The 22563-nt window shown below is 42.0% G+C and overlaps 3 protein-coding genes across 6 annotated transcripts; 1 reads left to right on the top strand and 2 right to left on the bottom strand.

The window, feature by feature from the left end:
• Nucleotides 1-421: 421 nt before the first annotated feature.
• On the bottom strand, nt 422-6577 carry nfyal (nuclear transcription factor Y, alpha, like). Of its 4 annotated transcripts, none has more exons than XM_070910310.1 (10): nt 6482-6577; nt 5595-5699; nt 5320-5406; nt 4220-4366; nt 3651-3782; nt 3451-3553; nt 3168-3337; nt 2339-2512; nt 1629-1742; nt 422-1407 (listed from the first exon to the last, which is right to left on the bottom strand). In XM_070910310.1, exons 2-10 carry the CDS (start codon nt 5673-5675, stop codon nt 1342-1344), a joined length of 1074 nt encoding a protein of 357 aa, XP_070766411.1. In that variant the 5' UTR covers nt 5676-5699; nt 6482-6577; the 3' UTR covers nt 422-1341. The 4 variants fall into 4 exon arrangements, with proteins under 4 accessions (XP_070766411.1, XP_070766412.1, XP_070766413.1 ...); XM_070910311.1 differs by having other exon boundaries at nt 1629-1739; XM_070910312.1 differs by lacking the exon at nt 5320-5406 and having other exon boundaries at nt 424-1407.
• Nucleotides 6578-6944: 367 nt separating this feature from the next.
• ngrn (neugrin, neurite outgrowth associated) lies at nt 6945-8796 on the top strand. The gene is made up of 3 exons (XM_070910124.1): nt 6945-7353; nt 7479-7589; nt 7661-8796. Exons 1-3 carry the CDS (start codon nt 7115-7117, stop codon nt 8250-8252), a joined length of 942 nt encoding a protein of 313 aa, XP_070766225.1. The 5' UTR covers nt 6945-7114; the 3' UTR covers nt 8253-8796.
• sort1b (sortilin 1b) lies at nt 8596-22563 on the bottom strand. Its single transcript, XM_070910123.1, has 20 exons — nt 22003-22563; nt 20252-20311; nt 19967-20040; nt 19779-19881; nt 19455-19616; nt 18999-19072; nt 17991-18040; nt 17619-17746; nt 16922-17066; nt 16497-16652; nt 15912-16018; nt 15580-15682; nt 15308-15479; nt 14594-14784; nt 14294-14483; nt 13282-13398; nt 12355-12463; nt 12101-12213; nt 11782-11911; nt 8596-10969 (listed from the first exon to the last, which is right to left on the bottom strand). Exons 1-20 carry the CDS (start codon nt 22273-22275, stop codon nt 10955-10957), a joined length of 2472 nt encoding a protein of 823 aa, XP_070766224.1. The 5' UTR covers nt 22276-22563; the 3' UTR covers nt 8596-10954.

The raw sequence follows: 22563 nt of genomic DNA, 5'->3' as shown, positions 1-22563 counted from the left end.
AGTTATACAACTAATTTAAATGGTCTTAACTATAATTAGCTAAGAAATAAAGTAATAATCTAAAGCTGCAACATGGCCAGTACAAGAAGGTAACATTTGCTCCAGCGCTGGACTTAAGAACACTTTCAAAATACTTGTACTTTACTCGAGCATTTCCATTTTATCCTACTTCATACTATTCCACTACATTTCTGACTAGATACTTCTTTGCAGATTAATATTAATAATATTTATAAAATATGATACATTATTTATTAAACTACCAAAACCAAAGTATACAACTACAGCTCCCATTAAACTCTGATAGCATGCCCCTGGATTTGACTCATGGGAGATCCTGAATGAATAATGAAAAGATGACAGTGTAAACTAACCAAAACTGGAAGTGAAGTAACCACAAATAACCCTGAGTCACTTAATAAAATTTAATTGACATAGGTTTCATGAATTCAATGTCCAATATTTTTTCATTATATATAAAAAAAATAACATCGCAGAACTGCATCTGATGGGTAAAAAAAATCTATTATCTACAATGAAAAAAACGAAACACTTGACACTGACCAATGAAGTAGTAACTACATGGATAGAAAGTGTAATGTGATGCAACACTTTGTCATTTTTTCCAACAAACGCTATGTCTAACCAGGAAATTGTATAAAACGCATCCACAGAATTGAATTGGGCAAATTAGTAAATACATCCGATACACACTGGGGAAGAAAAGAATTTCTGTACAATATCTTCACACATATCACATTTCCCCATCCCCCACAGTTCATGGGTTGAAAAAAATGAAATGTCAAAATACAGGGCATCACATAAAAGATGTTGGACACCAGCGTAGCATCAACGCTTTATGGGTGTCTCTGAAAAAAACTTCTGTACCATCTACAAAAAATATTTAAAGCAACAAGTATCCACTGGTGACAAACTCTTGTTTTTAAACAGACCAGGGTCTGACAGAGTATGGCTTCACAGCTGTCATTTCCTCTAGCCCTGGTTACCCATCCCTTCATGTTTCATTATTGTCCAAACAAATCCTTATGAAAATAATAAGATGGCCCTAAGTGCTCAACCAGATAAGCTGAGCGTGGAAGCATCGTCTATTTCAGTGAAGAAGACCAGCACAGTCCACAGGGCTCAGCAGCCACACGGCCAGCTCCCTGGAAGACCGGTGTAGGAGTGGAGAGATAACAGAAGTAGCCCAGTGGCAGGGCCGTGGTTTGGTGTCTGAGGGCAGGAAGGAGTGAAAGTGAGAGGAGAAGGTGCGGGAGATCGGTTAGCTGGGCTCAGGCAGGGTAGAGTTCACAGACAGAAGTGATGATGTCGGCGACGGCGCTACGAGACTCGGATCATCTGAGCCACCGTCTCATCTGCTGCTGCCTGGGCTGCATCCTGCTGTTGCTGCGCCAGAGGGGGAGAAAGGTATTATTATGGTATCCCCATCATAAATTATGAGTAGTTTCATTCCAAAATTAGATATCACTTATTCAAACAAAGTGACAAATTAAAAAGGACGTCAGGCAGTTTTAAGTGCTTAGTTTTAATGAATGACATATTTACAGGCTTGAGTCAGTAAATATTTTTTATTACCGAGGGATGTTTTTCTACACACAGCTTCTTACCTGTGCCAGGGCCAAAGCCATTTCCTCCTTGTCCTTAGGTGAAAAGAAACGTCCTCCATCTCCTCGCTTGCGCTGCATAGCGTGACGGTGGCGAGACTCGTGTAGGTATTTCTGCTAAGAAAATGCAAATGTATTGGATTTGGTCCAGTTTAACATTGTGGATACATTGTACCACCTTTGTACCAGTACTGGTTCAAAGGCCACTTCACCCACTCCAACAAACTAAACATTTTCTTATTTGCCTCCCATGGTATCTAGCCATGCAGGTACTGGTCCAGGTTTTGAGATATCCTTCTGAGATTACATGGCTAGATACCACTAAAGGTAGGTTTTCTTTATGCAATTTGTAAAATATTTATCGGGGATATTTTTTAATATAACCTTTAAATTAAATGACTACTTTTAATGTGGAAGGGTTGTATTACCAGTCCTGTTGACAATTAACACCCCAGTCTGTGGCTCTATGCTGCTCATTGTTTTGGCTCACACCAAAACCCCCATATAAACTCATGGACAGCCGATTTCACAGCACAAGATGATATACAGAATGAGCCCAGCATGAAATGATAGAAAGACAACATAAACAAGTACCTGGTGAAGAGAGGAACAAGGGCTTGAAACATTTGCACTTGCATTTGGCAGGTAGTGAGGAAGAGAACGTCAACGTGCCCATGTTTCTGTGAAGTAAGATGAAAACTAATGTGTCTTACCCTCCTTTCCTTGGGGATCTTGCCCTCAGCCTCCAGCTTGGCCCGGGCCTGTCTTCGCTTCAGGATGCGATGGTACTGTTTGGCATTGACATACAGAGGTTCCTCCTCGAGCATCTCAGCCCCCGGCAGGGGGATACGCTGCATTGTGGGAACTCCACCACCTCCAGGCACCATCTGATAGAGGGAGAGGAACAAACAAGGGACACAGAGCTTAGAACCTCTGGCAAGGAAAGCCAGCATACTGACACAAACAAGCAGTTACAGTGCAAATAGTTAAATTAGTATCAGAGCAATCATTAGGCCTTATACAGTACAATCACAATACAGCTTTCATGTTTATAGTCTAATTTCAGAGGCCCTGTGCACCCACACAGGTCATTCTAGCTAAATACACTTTTCTACAGGCTGACACTGGGTGGACCATGAGGCCACCAAATATCCTGAACTAATAAGAACCATAAAAGTGTAAGTTGCAGTAGAGGTGAGGGAGATGTCAATCAAACACAGTCTGTAAACGCCTATATAGTCCTAAGAAGAGGTCTATTCAGACAACATAATGCCTGTGTGGGTGAACAATGGGTGTTAGGGGTTTTAAATAAACACTGTAATATTCACTGCATCATATCATCACTATATGATTCCACGAGAACAAAATAATACATTACTACACTACGTGTCTACTGTTTCACATTGGATAGAGAAAGGTTATGATTAGCACAAAAACTATCTTGGTGCTCTAAAAAGCTATGTGCTCTCCACTACACAGCACACCCTTGTGAGAGTCTAGGTTTTTTCTTAAAAAAAAAAAAAGTAATAAGATGCTGGGTACCTCTGCACAGGGTCTTACCATGACCATTCCACCTGCATTGACCATGTTACCGGAGACGGGCAGGGTGACGGTCACAGTGCCTTGGCCGCTGTTAGTGGTATTGGTGTTGGCACCCCCTGCTTGTACAATCTGGGCGCCTGCCAAACTGGCAGCTGGAATCGTGATCATTCCTGCAAACAGATTATCATCACAGTTCTTACTCAAAATGACTCAACAGTGCTCCTCGTTGTAAAGTCTTCACGGCAGAAGGCAAACAGAAAAGGTAGGAGAAAAATGAGTTTACCCTGCTGCAGGACGGTACCATCTGCATTGACAGGCTGGTAGACGATGGTCTGTCCATCTGCTGTCTGTGCCACCTGTTGGCCCTGCACACTGATCTGTTGCCCCTGTGGAACCACAAGTCAGGAGAGAAGACACTCAGTAATCATATCAATAATAGTTTGATTAAATGGATTTGCCATTCAACTGTTCAGGATTTAACACCTGGTTCTGCCCAGCGGTGATGGCTGCCTGGGGCTGCTGGATGATGATCTGCTGGGGCTGACCCTGCTGGCCCTGCAGCTGAAGAGTCTGACCGCCCTGCAGCTGAATCTGACCTGGCTGCACCAGCTGAATCTACACATGGACACAGCACAACACACAGATTGGCCTCGATTCACTTTTCAATTAGATGGTAAATTCAGCATGTCCCAGAATAGGTTAATTTACAATTAACTACAGTGACCTCAAACATCTGCACAAATAAACTGTAAGGAAAACACTTATTTTCTGGCACTTTAAATTAGACAACCTCACAAAAAATAATTACACCTGCATTGCAAAATCAAGTAATCGCTACATAAACAGACAAGTAAGTAGCATTTGTCAACATCAACATGTACAGGAACTGATAAATGAAAGCCCAGTCACAATGTACTTCTCATAGTAAAATATTACACCCACCCTTCACGTCTACCAATTCTATTAAACAGGGAACACTATGTCCTTGTACAGGATAATGTGGCACAATTTGAATACAGATCTTAATCTAGTAACTGGGCCTTATCCCCTACCTGCTGTAGACCCTGGGCTCCAGATACAGGGACCTGCATTATGGTTTGACCCTGACCCCCGGACATGGCCTGCACCATTATGGGTTGCCCTGATGATGTGATGAGCTGCCCACCGCTCACCTGGACCATCAGAGGCTGTCCCTGGACCTGCAGAAAGATACAGCTGTTATGGTAGCACTGCCAGTGTTTGTTCCCTCAATATCACTTAAGTGTGACTCACAGGACTGCTCAATCATGTCAAATTGGGAACATCCAGGGTGTAAGCATTTGATGATTTGCTGTCACTTTCTGTTTTGGGATATACAAACATGAAACCTTCCAGTTCCATAGTGGATCAAAACTGTAGCTTATGTACTGTATATTCTCAACTATTTTTGTCATGAAGTTAGGCTACAAATGCAAAAGTGGTTTTGTACTTACTGGAATACTGCTGCTGAACCAAGAGGTTACATGAAGTTCATTTCAACTTGATTTGCTTAAAAGCACATGATTAGACAAGATGCTGCCATAAAATGAATTTGCATTCACATATGCAACTTGACAAGTACAGATGGTCCAACTTGCATCCATAAATGAGTGAGTGACCACAATGGACAACTGAAAGCCTGTGGCAGCAGTTGTACCATAGGGAAAAATGCCAGAGGGAAGATGGCAGTGGGTTCCACTGCCATTTTGCATCAAGACAATAAGAAAAACACAGCTAAATGATAATAGACAGCCATTAATGATGACTATGGGTCCATGCTGTTCAATGCTGGTTCTTATGCTAACTGCAAAATACAACCATGTGATGGCTTTCGTCTTGATCAGTAAGAACAGCGTCTGACTTGCAAAACTTGCTTTTAAAAGCAAGAGACAAACACAACTCAGACAAACAGTAGTCTTTTGACAGCCATGAGAGCACAAGCAGAAACCCGAGGTTGACACACAACACACTGTGTTGAGGATCATGCAGTTCAGGCAGCTGTAAGACATGCTGGGGGAGGAGGATGAACCAAACAGCACAAAGATGGGTCATGAAAAACAGCCCTGGTTGTAGCATGCAGACTCGTAGGCTGTAACACTGTCATGACACTGACACAGGGCGGCGGTGACACCACTACCTGGAGTGTCTGCACCTGCTGGCCTGAGGCCGTCACCACTGGCGCATCTGTTTGCAGCTGCACAGCCGTCACTGTGCCCTGTGTCTGCAGGCAAGGCAGGACAATACAGTCTCAGACAAATAATTATTAGAAAAAAAGATTGGATATGGAATCCACTGGAGCGCTTTAATTATGGGTACCTGTTATCTGTGATGTTACAGCAGGGGGTTTAAGTGTTGGTGCTATGGTATCATTATCCAAACCAAATTTATCTGAGTAAATTCTGAGCTCACCTGCTGTTGGATTTGTCCATTGGAAGTCTGCACAACTATCTGCTCCCCAGTAGTAGTGGTGGCAGTGGTGTACTGCTCCATAGCTTGTTATTGTCACAATCCTCTCTTAAGACAAAAGAGACACATACAGTATTAGCAAACGTTGGATTTATAATTCTTAGCAATGTATTTTAGACGCAGCCCACAACCTTCTCGAGCATACAGAAAAAAAACGAGGTTGTTTGTCTTTCCAACCGGTATCTAGCTCGTGTTACTGTTGCCAACTCATTTATCTAAATAGGGACACATTAGAGGCCTCTCTCGTTTCAACTCAACAGGCTAACTCGTGTCATAATGTGTCAAATCATATGTCTGAATTTTAGAGGTGATATACCTTCCAAACACTGGGTGATTTAGGTCAGTTGCTGGCTTTCTTGAACAGGGTGTTTTGTTAACAGACTGTTTTCGTAAGAGCTAACAAGGCTAGCGTCAGTTAGCTAGCTAAAAAGCGTGGTAAAAGCTAGAAAGCATAGAACGGAGGCTAGTTAACAGGTAAATTGCTAACGTTAGTCTTTAGGTGGGTTGTTGTTTATTAACGTTTGAGCTGATGATAATTTGCCCGAGCAACGTTTACTGATGGGCGGGCCACCCCTTTGTTAGAGATTCGATATTTTAGCTAACTAGCTAACGTTAGCTAAGGCTTGTCGACCACCAGAGATCATGTTTCCTCACATGAGCCAACATTGAGAACGAGAAGGTATTTGCAGCCTAACCAGCCTCGGACGCAGCGGTCGAAATCAAACTGCCATTCGAGTTTTTTGCATTTAGCAGGGTTAGTAATTTGGTTGGTCCATAGCAAACCAATCCGTGCTGACAACTACCAATGCCTTCAATCGGGTCTCCCTTACCGTATCTCCGCTGTCCGGTTTCCCTCTGATTGGCTCTGGTACAGCTCGCTAAAGCCCAATCAACAAAGTGAGCGGACAAAATGGCGCAAATGAAACAACGGCGCCTGGGAGGAGGTGCGCAGCTGCGTGACACATGGATCCTGGGGACAGAGCAGGGTGCAGAGTCCGTGGCGCCCGGCAGATGTCGCCGTTGAGTTATATTTTTTGTTCCCTTAGGATATATTATTTCTTGTATGGGTCTATTTATCGCATTATTAGGAATTGAAATGACACAATCAACTAGCCGGTGAATCATGCGATGGATGATACTTTTTGTGTTTCATGTTACAAGTGAACGTCTTTGTTCAGTTCAGGGCCTCTTAATATCTGCACCTCCATTCCGGTAGTCGGCAGCACCGCACCGTCTTTATGTTGTGAGACTCATGTTTGCGGAAGTTCCAGTTGTGAGTTTCATGGGGTCTGTGGCATGTCTGTGGAGGTGTGGTGAAGGTGTTTCCAGCAAAACAGTGGACAGTTTGCAACTAGACGTGTGTTAATGTCAGTTAACGTGTGTTTTAACTTGTGTGAACCTCGTCTTTGGCAAAACAAGCCGATTACATTGGCTCAAAAAGGGAGGACACACTGTCTGTGAGCATGGCCCGACCTCTCCAGGTCCTGTCCCTCCTCTCCAGGCTTGGTGCTCCGTCAGTGATGCCTTCAGTTTCTGTTAACGGCTGTCGATTTGCCAGCAGAGGTGCCAGCAAGGCATGGATGGGACAGAGCCTCGGGCACAAGGACAGAGTATCAAACAGAGCTTCAAGATACAGCGATGAGATGTCTGATGAAGACCTTGAAATGGAGGATGTAGAAGACAAGCTCCAGGCCTTGGTTGAGTAAGTGTCAGCAGGAGTAATCACACATTATTCTAGTGTAGAAAAAAATATTAATACACAATGCTCTGTCTATGCTGTCTTTTAAAATCTATTGATAATTAAGATACCTATCTTGTGTTTTTCAGTGAGGGGAGGAAGAGGCAGAAGACTGTGAAGTATCACATACTGAGAAGGCAGATGACTCCATCAGGACCTCCACAGAGGAAGCTAACCTGGGATGCTATTGAGCAGATCAGGTGAGGAGCTTTGTTATCTCAAGAAATAGCTTTTCTGTCTACAACATAAATGAGGCTTACTCAATTTTCAGATATCTGAAGCAAGAGCAACCAGTTGAGTGGACAGTAGAGCGTCTGGCTGAGGGCTTCTCTGTCACCCCTGATGTCATCCTGAGGGTCCTCAGGAGCAAGTTTGTCCCCGCTCCAGAAAGAAAGGCCAAGCAGAATGCTAAAGTAATGTCTGTAGTCGGTCAGCAGGTGCTGCCTGCGGGTGCTGGGGCAGGGCGGGACAGGCTGAAGCTGCCTGGAAACCATGCAGCAGCTGTACTCCCAAAAGGAAGTACAGAAGGTGCAGTGGTGCCTGTGGCTGAGCAGACTTTAATGCTTCGAAGTGAAAGCTCAGGATCCCTGGCTAATAAGAGTCCTGCCCCTGTTATGGTTCTGCCCACCCAGTCCAGAGCTGTTATTTGTAAAGATGCCCCAATGGCAAAAACAACAGAGGAGGACAGCGCTACTAACACAAATCCAACAGAGGAGGACAAAGAGGACGAGGAGAGCTGGGATGGACTCGTGTTGACAGAAGAAGAACTCGAAGAGTTTATGGAAATGGAAAAGCCTTCCCCCGTGGCACAAGTTGGGAATGACTTCTTTGATGCAGAGGGCAATTTTTTGTATAGAATCTGAGGACCTTCCTGTGTTGGACTGTTGGCTAACCATGTATGATGTTCAGGTTGGCATGAGAACACTTAAAACAGATGATTATTGTGCAGGCTAAACAGGCAAAGTAAAACAACAATTTCTGTATTTGTTTATTTCAACGTTTGTTCCTCCATGTAATTATATCTTGATCTCTGTATTTATTCCCATAGAAATAGGTAAAACATGGAAATAATACCTGAAATAAATGCAGCTTTTGTGAAATTAGGCAGAGGACACAGAAGCTCAAGTTGTACTTAAAGGACCAGCAATCCTGTAACGAGAATTTTACATCACTATTAGTAACAAAATAAGAATCAGGTGACTAAAATAAGAGGAACATAGGAATTTATTGGCAAACCCAAAGAAAACTGCCTCAAATATACAGAAGAGAGAAACATAGCAGATACAAAGATGTAACCTTGTATATTTACAGAACCATCACAATGACTAATTAATTTAAACAGCAGTTCTTAACTGTAAGAAAAATGTGTTACCTTCACTTAATGCAATAAACAACATTAATAAGTGTCTCCCAGTGTAAAGCAGCTACATATTAACTCTTTATCCACTCTTATGTTTTTTATTTGAGTTGAATCTCTTGTCAAAAGTATCACAGCCAGAATTTAGTCTCATGCCAAGACATGAAAGAAAGAATAACCAGGTTATTGTAAGCTACTTTCTTTACCAAGCTCTGTAGATTTAAATATTATTGAAAGTTAACATGCAGTTCAATAGGAGCGTGTATGAAACAGACAATGCCTTTACTGCTCAAGGATTCATTGTAGGCAACAAGTGCAACTTAGGGGTGTCACTGACATACTGGATGAAACTGGTTACACATCAGCTGATATAAATAATTATCAGTAAATAGACGCTGGCCACACATTGGGAGGGCCTCGCATCATATCCTCACACCAGGCACTTGTCTAACCACATCCAATTTACTGCACTTTGAACATGCTAGTCACAAATAAATAAAACCTGTATGAAAGCAACGTATTTAACACAAGACAGACAAATAACTGTGCAACACGTTTAAAAGAAGGAGAAAAAAAACCTCTAAGACTTGACGAGATAGACGAGACAGAGCTGTTGAAAGGCATTGGCCAATCCAGTTTAGAAGTATCAGGATGATTACAAAGAAAACACCAGTTCACTGTAAAAGACACCAATGAGAAACTTTCAATAACCCTGTTATTTTAGAGAATTTGCTCCAGCTCAGATGCAAATACCAATTAAAACAAAAAAAGCAACTTATACAACCATGTATGTTACCTCTTCTACTAGGCTACAGTGTTAATCAGGCTATACAACATTTACATAATTGAATCGAATTTCGCATTGCTCTTGCTGCCAAATTATATTGATGTACTCAGTTATCTGAATCTGATGTAAAAAATATCTGTAGATATTTACTATCAAACTATAATCATTTCTGAACATCTTCGAAACCACAATTAGTCATTTGTTACATAAAGTTCAAAAGTTTGTTGGTACAAAAACTGCTCAAATGATTATAAACACGACTTGTATATGACTACAGTGATTATTACAGTCTTTATCACGTTAATCATTAGGTCACATTTAGGAAAAATGTTAAACTACAAACTCTAAGCATACAAAGGACATTGTGCTTTGGGCAGTTAGAACGGCAGACATTAATTTTTGAACAAGTCCTGTCTTGAAACAGACACACTTTACCGCCCTATACATCGATGCATAATGTGTTTCACGTGATCTCCATTCATCAAACGGAGCAACTGGATACATTAGAGATATTGTACCAATAGGATTATTTAACGTGCATGGACAATATACTGAATTTAAACATATTATTGCTATCAAATCTAATGCAATTGGAAATCTCCACTTGCGTCTTATTACTTCAACCATGGATCTCAAAGCCAATGGAGTACCAAAATTATACAGGCTTGTATTCCAAGTACAGACTACAACCAGGGATCAGTGCCCAGAGAGGAGGAGGCTAAAAACCCTTACATTTACATACTCTTGGCTGTCTGGGGCACACGTTTTGACCAACAAATACTTAAAAGTAGGGATTTAAGACTTGGGTGGTTTGGGAGAGTTATTAACCAACTACCAACAGCAACCTTTTTTTTTTGTTTTGTTTTTTACACCTACCAAATATGATGATCTCACATCAAAAAAATGGCAAAGAAAAACAGGTTTATGTACAAGTGCATGAGAAAAAGGACACAGATCTTCCAACAGAAGTGAGAAGTATTTCCACGAGCACTCCCAGGTGATGGGAGAGGCAGGACCCGTAATGCAATGGTGGTGGATTTATACAACTAGCTTTGCCTCAAAAACCCACTACTCTGGCTCTGTCAGCAGTTCAAATTGCTGCATCAGTTCTTCTTTCCCTAAAATAAATAACTTAGAGATTCAAACTCGACCAATAGAATCAGTAACTGAAGCACAGCACTACAAGACCTCCTTCATAGTTCTCCTCAACTGCGACATTAGTCCCAGGAGGCCTCCGTACATTCATTATACTTCATAGATGACAGCAGAGTGACGCAGACTCTTCGTCTGGTAGCTGAGGTCAATGTTCATACAAGAAGGTGAAAGGAAGAAGTAGCTGGAGACAAAGAGTGACAGGAACAGCAGCCGGCCACAAGGTGGACTGGAAACCTGGTGCTCAGTTGCACGGCAGGTTGTGCCTGCTATTCAAGCAGGTCCTGCGTAAAGACAAGGACATAACCAATGAAGCTAAAACCAACATGTGAGCAAACAAGAAAACATTATGGTTTATGTTTATCCACACACGCCTAACTGGGTTACTCAAGTGACACAGTTGTAGGTGAATTCATGTTAATGTCATAACTTTGTAGCAGTAATGTAAAATCACGCTCTGATAAAAAATAAAACAAAAACCCAGCTACAATGTCTGACTTGGACAGATTACTGTTGTATGTTGTATGTTGTATGTAAAAACAAAAATTGGAAAGCTGCAAAGCATGTCTGTCCCTTCCCAGGAGTCTTGATTCAAACTGATTGTCCGTGATGAGGAAAGTATTAGCTTATCACAGCTACTTTGGTATCGGTGTATGCATCAGCTGAGAAATTCCAGAAATGGCAAAGGTTTGTTTGAGGTCATTTAAAGGCAGTGTCGTTACATAGTTTGTCCACCAGAGAGCACTGAAAGGTTGGTCACAATTCTTTAAAAAGCACATTTAAGGGATCCTTATCAATAGTGTTTGTCTTTGTTTTGTGTTATATCAGCTACACCTTCACTATTTATAGAAGACAAGTTCAGCCGTCACAGCAGGTGGTGGGCCTGTACAGTAGGTGTGCACAGTGGGACAGCATGGCTTCATTACTGTAGGGTTCTTAATGTTTAATAGGTTGATAAATGAGGCCCTTGACATATAGATGTCTTCTTTCTGCGTCCATAAACCCAAGCAACACCAGCCCAGTCTTAGAGGACAAACCTGGTTGCCATGTTTCTATCTTAGCTTGTGTGTGATGGAGGAAAAGCTATCCACTGTACCTCATCTGAGTCGTCATGAAACTCGATCTTTCCATTTTGAGTGTGGTTGGTCTCCAGCGGGTCGTCCACCCCCTCCACAGCATTGTCCTCAACATGCTGCTGCAGCACCGAGTACCTGTGAACCAAGAACCTGTAGGGCACGTTCAAAATACTGTCAGGTCACTAAAAATCATCAGAAAAATACAGAAACACATTCATGATCAACGCAAGGACAATAAAAGAAAATAAATTCAATGACAAAAATACAGTCTGCTATCCTGGACATGTCCTCCTGCAGACAGGTTTTGGACTACACATATATGTGTAAAGATACACTAACCTGCCGCCACAGACGTATTTCTTGACGAAGACGACCCCTGCTGCGATGCTCAGCAGCATGACGACGATGACTGTTATCACTATGGGTACAGACTTGGAGGAGTGACTGTCTATCTGTAAAAAATAACAGCAGACAAAACAAAAATTAGGAAAAAATGATAGTACAGTAACAGATGCACTGTAGGTAAACATACAGCATGAATACATCTATATACATAACATTTTCCAGAAGCCTTAGTAGACAGAGGTACTGACCAGAAGTTCTGGGCCCACCAGGTCACTCACACACCTCTTACTGAGGTCGATCTCTTTACGCTCAGGCATCTCTCCCCCCTCACATTTGTCTCCAGGGATTTTCCTGTAGCTGTGGACCAAAGACACGTCGGTGATTTAATGATAGTTAGTTGCACATGATGATACACGGATTCTTATTTATTTATTATTCAGTAAAACAATATACTTGTTTTGGCTCTGACAAATGCTAATGAGTCTAAAACAGTTCATAGTTATTACACTAAGTGTTCATTTCTTGATTTTCACGATTACCTACACATAATGAATCTGTGTTAACACAACAGCTTACCCTACCTACTGCACATAATGGATTAACTGGGTTTTCATGTTCTGTGTTACAACTATTCCTTTTCTATTAAGTAACTAATAGATGTGTTGTATGTGTGCAGTGAGGCATTTACCAAACATTTCCTTTTGCATTTCTGGTCAGCATTCACTCCTTCCTCATTGAGACTCACTCTTACCCTCATCAGCTTCCTCTGACTGATCTCTGCATGACAATTACTTCCTCATTCTCACCTCTCGCCTCCTCTGACAAACACTGATGCCAATCCTGTGGCAGAGGTGATAGCCTTGTGCAAAATGTGTTTTTACACTATGTATATATACATATATATACATATATATACATGTTTTAATATTGTAAATAAAGAAATGGACTAAAAAAAAGAAATAAACCTTTTATCACCATCACTGCTCAGGTAAGACTCTGGTCGTAAAATTACACATTAAATACAGATAATTATCAAGCAAGACAGTTAGAGACGAGTTAAAACAAGTCATCAATTATCAAAGGAGTGGGTCAACACATTCACTACTACCTCCTTCATCTTGTCAAAAAAAGGTTGTGGCACGCAGAGATCTGTTGGACTGACGTTAGAGCCTTACCCACTAGTCTGCAGTTGCTCTTCTTTGCCGTGCAGACAGAACTCCAGCACTTTGCCTTTCAGGTCCGGCTGCTCCACGCACTCTGAGCTGTTCTCTTGACGGTAGTATCCGAAGTCACTGCAAAGAGTCGGAACATGCTGGGATGGTAAGCAAGGGTAGAACAAATGTCCTACGTTCACTCTTATCTCTGTAACTGACCAATTTTTTAGAGGAAAAACCCCCTCCAGGATACTTTTACACTGCTGTTCAATACCAGTTTGGCATGTTTAATGTGGACAAGTTATTGTATTTTATGTTTCAAAATTTAACATGAGCTCCAACGTCAGATTTTGAAGTGAATCACATTTAAAGGAGCAACCTTTAACCTTTACTTAAGAAGATCGTTTTTCTTTCAATAAAAGCAATGAGTCAGTTAGCAGTACTTCTACCTAAACAGGATATTTTGGTAGTCACCACCCAGGACAAGTAAGGACAAGTGCATAATCATCAAAAGTAAGTTGAAATCTAACATTATTACATCCAAGATAGCGCCGCGGATGGCTGCCTTGGTCTGTTGGAGCGCATTGTTTTGTTGTTGTCAAAACAATAGCACCTTCAGACCACGGCAAATTCCTTGTAATGTATGTTACTTGGCAATAAACAGTTTCTGATCTAATCTTATGACATTGAGTTGTTGTGTTTGAGCTTTTGAGCATACAAGTCTAACAGCAAGTCCCAAATATAAACGAAGTCTAAGCAGGTTTTTGGTCTAGAGTGTGCTCACACTGGAAATAATGACAAAATGAACCAGACAGAATACATTTTAAACATAGTCAATTTTTGAGTGTGCTTCTGATGGATAATAATCTCCCACAATGCAATGCACAAAGGAAATGAAAGAGCTGCACTGCTTGAAATACATTATGGATGGTGGTGAAACAGCTCCAGAAAGATCTGGGAGAAAAAAAGTATTAAGTAAATCTTAAGACAGGCGTTTTTGCAGTATGGATTTGGGACACAGCGAACGTCTTACCACAGGAAGTCATCCAGGGTGCACGGACACGGGGTTGGCTGGGTGTTGACCTCGTAATCGCGTCCGTTCCAGCAAACAGAGTCCTTCCTGAGACGCAGGAACCTCTCTTTGTAGCCCAGCATGCAACCATCTTTGGGGTCACTGATGTCATCAGAGTGGGCCAACCACTGCACATAGTCCTTGTCGTCACCTACAAACATCAATATTTTGGACTCTGTTTACATGTAATCTCAAAAAAAGATTGACAAACAATTTATAAATTATTTATGCATGCTTTTAAAATTAAGTTATGTCACTCACAGTCTCTGGTGAGAAGATCCCTGAAGTCAATGGTGATGGAGATCCAGTACTGGCTGAGGAGGGAGTCTCTGTAGCCCCAGATACTGACATTCATGGAGCGAGCTCCCGGCTCTGATGCCAACCCAGTGAAGTAGATGGGCTCTTTGGCGAAAGTGTACACACCCCAGCACTGTCCTTCATCAGTAGAAAATCTGTCAGGACATCGAAGAACATTAGCATGACCCCAAGAAACTTTAAAGTAAAGTCATAACATATGAGAGGGAGTTGTATAGCACGCAATATTAGCATTGCTGTGATGTAAAGAGTGTAATGTATTGTAGCGTGAAGGAACGCAACGCAACAAGCAAAGGCTGTAGTGGATTGTAGTGGATTATTCCACTAAGAACCTTGGAAAAAAAATCTTCACAAGAGACATTTTGACATTTCACAAGGAAACGCTTAGGTGTAAAATGAATGATGGCTGAATTCCATTTAGCCGCTTCAGTTTCAGAGTCCTGGTATTGTGCATGCTGGCTCACTGTCACGGCTTACTGGGACAAGCCATCGTTAATGTTATTAGTAACATGCTTTTCCTACTATGACAAGTCAAAATACCTACTGTGAAAAAGGCCAATTACAGTTCAGAATACATACATAAAGAAAAAGAAAAAGACTTCTCTCAGCATCAGCTTTGGTCCAACCCAAACTCCTCCGTTCCCTCTAACTGTAACTCACTTGATCTTGCTGACAGGTTGAGTGGGGCTGTGCTCCACAGCAACCAGCAGCCCTCCAGAGTCCAGAATAGCGTAGTGATGGGGCCCATCGAGGGCCTTTATCCAGGTGTACCCCCCGTCATCAGACACATATACATCAGGCCTCATCACTGAGATGGCATCACCAACACTCCCTGATGAGATACACAGAAGTGGTCAGATGGCAAAAAAAGCCTCTTGTTTATCCAGTTAAATAACTGAGAATAAAATACTGGGATGAAAGCTCTGAATTACCATGAGCTAAGATGAGACCCACAGCGTTTGGTTCAGTCAGAGGTACCATGGGGACGTTCAGCTTCATAGCAGTACTGTAGGCTGCGTGGATGTGGAGACTGCACTGTTGATACAAACACAAGCAGCATTTGGTATCTGACTGTTTATAGTACCAACACTGCCAAAGTCAAAACAATAACACTAACAAATACTGCCACGGTACATGTACTGTGTTTGGTCTTTTTGGCACTGCAGTCCAAAAGTAATTTTATCAAAACTAAATCAAAAACAATCTAACCCTATAACAGTTCTCATCAAGACCAATCAATTTCTATGTTTTCTCTGGTCTTTACCTTGTCTGGGTCTTTGGCTGTGGCATCACACTTGCCGTTGGCAGGTTTCCGCAGTGGAACCCATTCCCCTCCCTGATCAAAGGACACCACAGACTGCACGGAGTTATCTGAAACAACAAGGACACATTTGCAGGCAGCCTTAAACGTTTAGCTGATACTCCTATTCAAAAACAATGTGTGTAAATAAAGGTTAAATTCAGTCACCCAAAAATTACAAGCAAGCAAGAGTAAGCAATGCAAGTGTAAGACTCATACTGCCCTGGCAATAATCATGTAACCACAGAGTGGTCATGTAGAAGAGCGGAGGGAAGAAAAAGAGCAGATTAAAATACAATGAAAAAGACGGAGGAAAGACAGAGAGCAGCAGACATGATGGAGTTAAGATGTGAGGTATTTCTGGTGTGTCAGCCAGCCGCTTGAGACAGACAGCACATCTAACGCTTAACAGCTAATTAAATATTTACCTAACGCCCTCCCTCTGATATGTAATGGAGAAGTCATACGTGTGTGTTTTCTGAGGGGAATTTGAGTACAGGCATGTGTTGATATTCCTTTATCTAAGCACAGGCACATGAATAGAGCTACCTTCGGCCAGGATACTGGTGATGAAAACTCCTCGCAGGGAGGTGACGTTAGTGAAGTCTGTATCGCCCCCCGTGGTGGTATAAAGGTGGCGCTCCAATGACTTGGAGTACACAGTGCCCCGGTCATCTGATACATAAATGGTACCAAATCCTGTATCTGTGGACGTAGAAAAAAAAGACAAAAACTGGTTCACACACGCTGCAGAGAAATTCAGATGCAGGGTTTCAGAGTTGGTCATTTCAAATAATGCACTGATGGTAATACAAATAACAAGGCAGCTTATGGAGTTATTATGTTATTATTTAGTTATTATTACTACATGGCCAAAAGTACATGTAATTCTTTATTTTTTTTGCTCTCTATATTATTATTGCTTTTCTATACAATATGAAGAGTAAACAGGTGAGGTGTCTGTATGGACTGACCTCCCGGCTCGTCGACATGCATGAAGACCATTTCATCGTTCGCTGCCAGGATGGAGTAGAACTGCTCGTGACCAACAGGGGGCAGCTGGGCCATGTTCCACGTCTCGCCCAGGTCCACAGACACGTGGATCATCCTCAGAGTGCCCTGCAGAGAGAGAGGCGGGAAAGAGATAATAATGAACCTCATGCAAATGAACTTGACTTATAAACTTATAAAATCAGGCAAAGGAAAAGAAACAGAAATGTGCACCCAATATGTGTCATGAGAGCTAAGTATTTTGAGTGTAACTATGACCACATGAGCTAGCCATGGAGCACACATTTAGCAAACTATTCATACATGCAGATTCTGAGCATTTCACCTGAACCCAAGACCTGTACACAGACTTTGATGTGTAAAATCAGGAGAGTTCTCCTTTAAAATACCATACTTCTCCATATTTACTCATGGGTCATATTTACACAATTACTTCTCTTTTAAAGCGCGCACAGAGATAGGAAGAATATCAATTTTAAATATAACAATACAACATTTGAAATTCCCTGTCATGAAAACAATCTAGAGCTACACCGTGACAGCGTACTGTATTTCACATTGAGTAGACTGAAGCTTTTTTCTTACAAACACAGAGGTATCAACCATCAATATTTTGTCTCTGGATGCCTGATCATCTTTCTGTATCTGCTGTATACTGACCTTGCCTGTCATTACAGAGGCAAAGAGGAAGCGTCCACCCAGGCCGAAGGAGTAGATCTTACTGGCGACAGTCTTGATGGTTTTGCCAAAGTCTGTCGTCCTCTTCAGTTCCAACATTCCCCGATCGCCTGAAAAAAAAAAAATAAATAAACAACCATGCAAGGTACTGGCCTGACCATCGGGAGCAATTTGGGGTTCAGTGTGGACAGGAGGAGCTTATCTTTTAAACTGTCTCAAGAAAGTTTAAAAGACATTATATGTACTGCTCCACAGTAATCTACATGCACATACACACATTGATGAGGTCGAAGTAGAGGGGTTTGAGCATGTTTATATTTTATTTCAGGCTTAGTTTAAAGATGGATCACTTACTGCAGGATCCGTTGAAGCTGGCCGTAAAGAAGATGGTATTTTTTCTTCCCCTAGAATCAAAGTGGAAGAAGTACCAAGAATCTCAGATAAGCAGACACACACATTTTGAGTCCACAGTGTCAAGGACATGGAAGCAAAATAGATGTAGACTGCTTTGTTGACAAGGACATGACAGTTCTCTGTGTTCTTACATCTCGATAAACAACTAAATCTGGATGTGAAATGCTGAGGAGTATTCCTGCATCAAGGAAGAAATCAGGTCTCACCCAGGACTCTCAACGCATTCTTATTCTCATAATAGGTTTTGCTTGATTGTGAAAGTAAGCATCACATGACGTGGCTTATCAAATACAGCCAGCATACAGCCATGCCCTTTCTAAATATGTACTTTCTTTTGAGTGTTGTGTTTTGACTTCAGAAAGCTCCTGCCCCAGTTGAAAATGACCCAATTTTCCTGGGGCGTGTTCACATCAGCATCTCTGGGACACTAATAAAAGGTTACGTTTCAGGATGACTGTTTTGTACGTAGACTCCTCTCAGACTTGGTGACCTTGACAACACAGCCTTAAAACTGAAACTAAAAAAGACATTTAAAGCTGCCTTGGTCACTAAGGAATACATACCAGGACGGGCCTCTAGAACAACAAGAGTGCTGCGATCAGCAAGAGAGAGTAAGTTAGCATGAAGAAGTCATGAAGTACTTTGATCACAGATAAAGCAAAGCAAAGAGAGGTAGAACTTCACTTCTTTTGTAATAATTAGCTTGTTGGAGGAACTAAAACTAAAGAAAAGACTTCACAGCCGACTAACAGATATCATATCACTTCTTGAAATCTTTGCTACATGCCAGACCAATAAGAATGGGGTTCTTCCACTCCTCCCTAATCTCACCGAAGAGAAATATCTCCCTGAGACACAGACACTTGGGGATATTGAATAACACCGCTGTTTGTTCTCTAAGCACCTGAAAAAAAGGTGCTAACATCCTTCGTTTGTCTCGTTTCTTACCATTTCACCAGACACACCATGTCGTGGATCTTTTTCCAGTTGCTGCCAAAATCTTCAGACAGCCACAGTTCATTCTGAGGACGGAAAAAAAGATTTAGAATTATGAACTTGACACCAACGTTTACAAAGGTCACACAGAACTTAGTATACTAGAGCTGACCATAAACACCATATCCGTGTTAATAAATGTACTCTGTGCAAACACAGACAAAATGATGGACCAATGAGAGTCTTCTTGCTACGAGGAAGTGAGATGATGGAATTTGCTTAAGGGTTTAACAACAGGCCATGAAAACGGTGGCTCGCCCTCGTAAACAAATGACATATTTAAAATATCTACTAATCTGCGATACCCATGTACATACTGGAGCTTTCATGTTTATATAGACTAGCTAACTTACACCCAGACTGGTTACTTTCCCAACAAAATATAGCTCTTCAACATTCACTACTTACGTTGTTGCTGAGGACCAGCAGCACATTGGAATTGTCAGGGTTGTATATGATCTGCATCAGGGGGACGAAGGGCAGGTCCTGTCGGGTGAAACTCTTTCCAAAGTCATCGGAGACAAAGATCCGAGAGCCAGGACCTCCAGACACTTCTCCTGTCAGGATCACCTACAAGACAGAGTCCAGAAATCAGACTGATGAAACCACACAAGATGATAAGATGCTACAGGTTCTTTACAGCAGGCACATATTACAGAAGCTCTACATTTGACAACATGAAGTAAACGTGGTGAATTCACAAGCGGAGGACTTGATGAGGACATGACTTACTTTCCCAGAGTTCTCGGGGCCGATAGCAATGCCAAACTCTGATCTGATGAAGGTGTTGTTGATGAGGCTGGTCACGTCCTGGAACGACTTCCCATAGTTCTCACTGGCAGACAAAGTCAGCAAGACTTTAATGCAAATCAAATACAAAGCATGTCCCTTTTCCCAACAGGTGAGATCATGAGACTTACCTTCGATAGAGTTTGGACTGCCCTAGTCTGATCATGAAGAAGGGCACCTGAAAAGTCGTCAGAGCCAGGATGACCTGCCAAGAAAGAAGGTTCAGCTTGAGGAAAGTGGAGCGAGGATCATTTATTAATGTGCAGGAGACCCTGATGCGAGGGAACTCATTATGTAATCTACGAGGTTCTTTGCAAGCAGACTACCCTGTCGCTTTCATGCAGTTCACTAAATAACCCAGCCAAGTTTGTCCTACAGAGGAACAGCACTGCATGTGAGAGGAGTATAACACTCACCCCTGTGCCATCTCCAACCCAGGCCAGCGACACTGACCCGCTCAGGTCGTTGAAGGTATACTGAGGAAAAAACAAAAACATGTTCATATATGTAAAATACATCAAAAATAATTTTAAACAATAAATGTATTAAAAACCACAGCACAAGTTGAGGAGTATGTCTGAACATCTGTGTGAAAGATACTGAATTATGAGAGGAAAAACCGTTTGAGCCTGGCTCACAAAGAGGGATGAGCTAACCACACAATTATAAACTGCACGTTAAAACCTATTTGCAAATTTTGCCTCCAGACTACATTTTTATTTGCTTTATTGCTTTGACTGGCAACATGTTTCACCTCACTGTGTGTTCAAGCACAGACAACAAAGTGTAAAAAGTGGAGCACCACTTATCAGACCAGACAAGCATTTCAGCAAGCACAAGGCTCCAAGCCGATTGCTCTCAGCAAAGACACCACATTAAAACTATGGATCAAGAATCAAATTTTAACCCTGGGCATTATTTTGAGCAAATCAAGTCAGTTTAGTAGCGTGGCTCTAACAGAAATACTTTTGCTTTCATTGTCAAAGAGAGTTCAGCTGCCTGACATAAAAGTCCTGACTGGTGAAACCCATTCAACTGTCTCTTTCAGCAGCTCATGCTGTAAGCAGCTCCAGTCCCGGTGGGACCTGCAGCAGTAACCTCGAGGGGAATGACGAGGCTGAGCCTCTAGGAATTCTGTCAACTTTAGATTACCGGGACAGAGTATACAAAGACTGCAATGCAAAGTTGATCACATGGCAATGAGGAGCTAGGCAAATAAGCAGCACAGGGCTCTGCTGTTTTGAGGAGAGCATTGCATAGTTGCAAAGATATTTTAGAAGTGGCATAAATTTGGGTGCTTTCTCTTCTTGGGAAAATTCTGTGCTAAAACTATAAAATCCATTACACATCTGGTGAAACCAAATTCAGCCTACCCTCCAATTCAGGATTTTAAGTGCAAGTAAAAACTAAATACTGTAGTCTCTCTGTATCCCCTGCTTGTTAACTGCTTTCACTACCACACAAACACAGCTTTTAATTACAAAATAACTACCACACAGCCGGTCACATGGATTCCCCTGAGCCAATTTCCCTGTCAACATTAAGGCCGATTCACTCTCAGTGAGGCAGGAGAAAAGTGGGATCCTCAGACACAGAATGCAGCTGCATCCTTGAGAAGAATAAGATATAGGTCAGAGCCATTAGTGGAGCATTTGAGAGGTAAACCGGTCTGGTAGTGCTCCAGTGGAGCCTACGTAGGTCTTAAAGCATGAGGAAAATAGGCGTTGTTGCCGTTTCACTACACTGTATTTCATTGCACCAAATGTGAAAAGGAGAAAAAAAATCATGGCAGTCCAAAACTGGTAGCCAACAGAAAGGAAGGTGCATTTAATGGCTTGTTTGAGCTCAGTAAAAGGTGTAGGAAACGCCAGAACTCTGCAAGACATTTTGATGATGATACATAATATATAATGCTTTCATAGCATGATTTTGCTGTGCAAGAGGAGAAATACATCTACAATAGCAATATCTTCTATCCAACTGTTACCCTGGGCTTCAGGGCTTACAGTTGAGTGGAAAACAGCCCATCAGTAGCTAGGTTTCTGAGGACACTGAACAGCTGATTAGGCCTATACGTGCACCTGGTTAGCACCTGCGCATCATCTTTTCTAGGCTCATTTAATTGTAAGACGTGCGAAGAGTAACAGGACCTCAGTTGGTAACTTACACGGTGGGTGTTGTCTGCTAACTTGGTGTCAAATCCTTGAAGAGCTTTGCAGGAGTCGCCCTGCTCGGTGCTCCTCCGTTTTATCTTGTGATTTGGTGATGCAGCCAGCCATGCAGGCAGGGACCTCTTTACGATTTTCGCAGCTTTCTCTTCAATGTATGAGTGCTTCACAAAAACCGACTGTCCAAGGGTTTTGGATCCCTGCTGAAAATCTGAACCGGTTGAGAGAGTGGGGACAGATAAGAGCAGGATACAGGGCAGCAACAGTCCCATCCTCGTTGCTAGTGTCACCGGCAAAGAAAACAAAACAAAGACGCAAAAAACACCCCTCCAAAAAACGAGTCTTTGTTTATCCCGGTCTTGCCTAGAAATTGAAGGTCGCTACAGCTCTGCCGCTGATGACATCAACAAAACAGTAGTCCTGACAGCGACTATTTCGGGCTTTGAAAACACGGAGCGACCTCAAAGCTCCGGCTATTTCCCCGCGAGGCAGCGGGAAAATATATCAAAACAGGGCAAAAAATCGCACTTTTCCAAATTAACCGGAGTATTTAACGCCAA

Source organism: Enoplosus armatus, chromosome 8, assembly GCF_043641665.1.
Source record: "Enoplosus armatus isolate fEnoArm2 chromosome 8, fEnoArm2.hap1, whole genome shotgun sequence".
Classification (NCBI taxonomy): domain Eukaryota; kingdom Metazoa; phylum Chordata; class Actinopteri; order Centrarchiformes; family Enoplosidae; genus Enoplosus; species Enoplosus armatus.
Note: the sequence above shows the minus strand (reverse complement) of the source record. Positions and strands in the feature narration are given on the sequence as shown.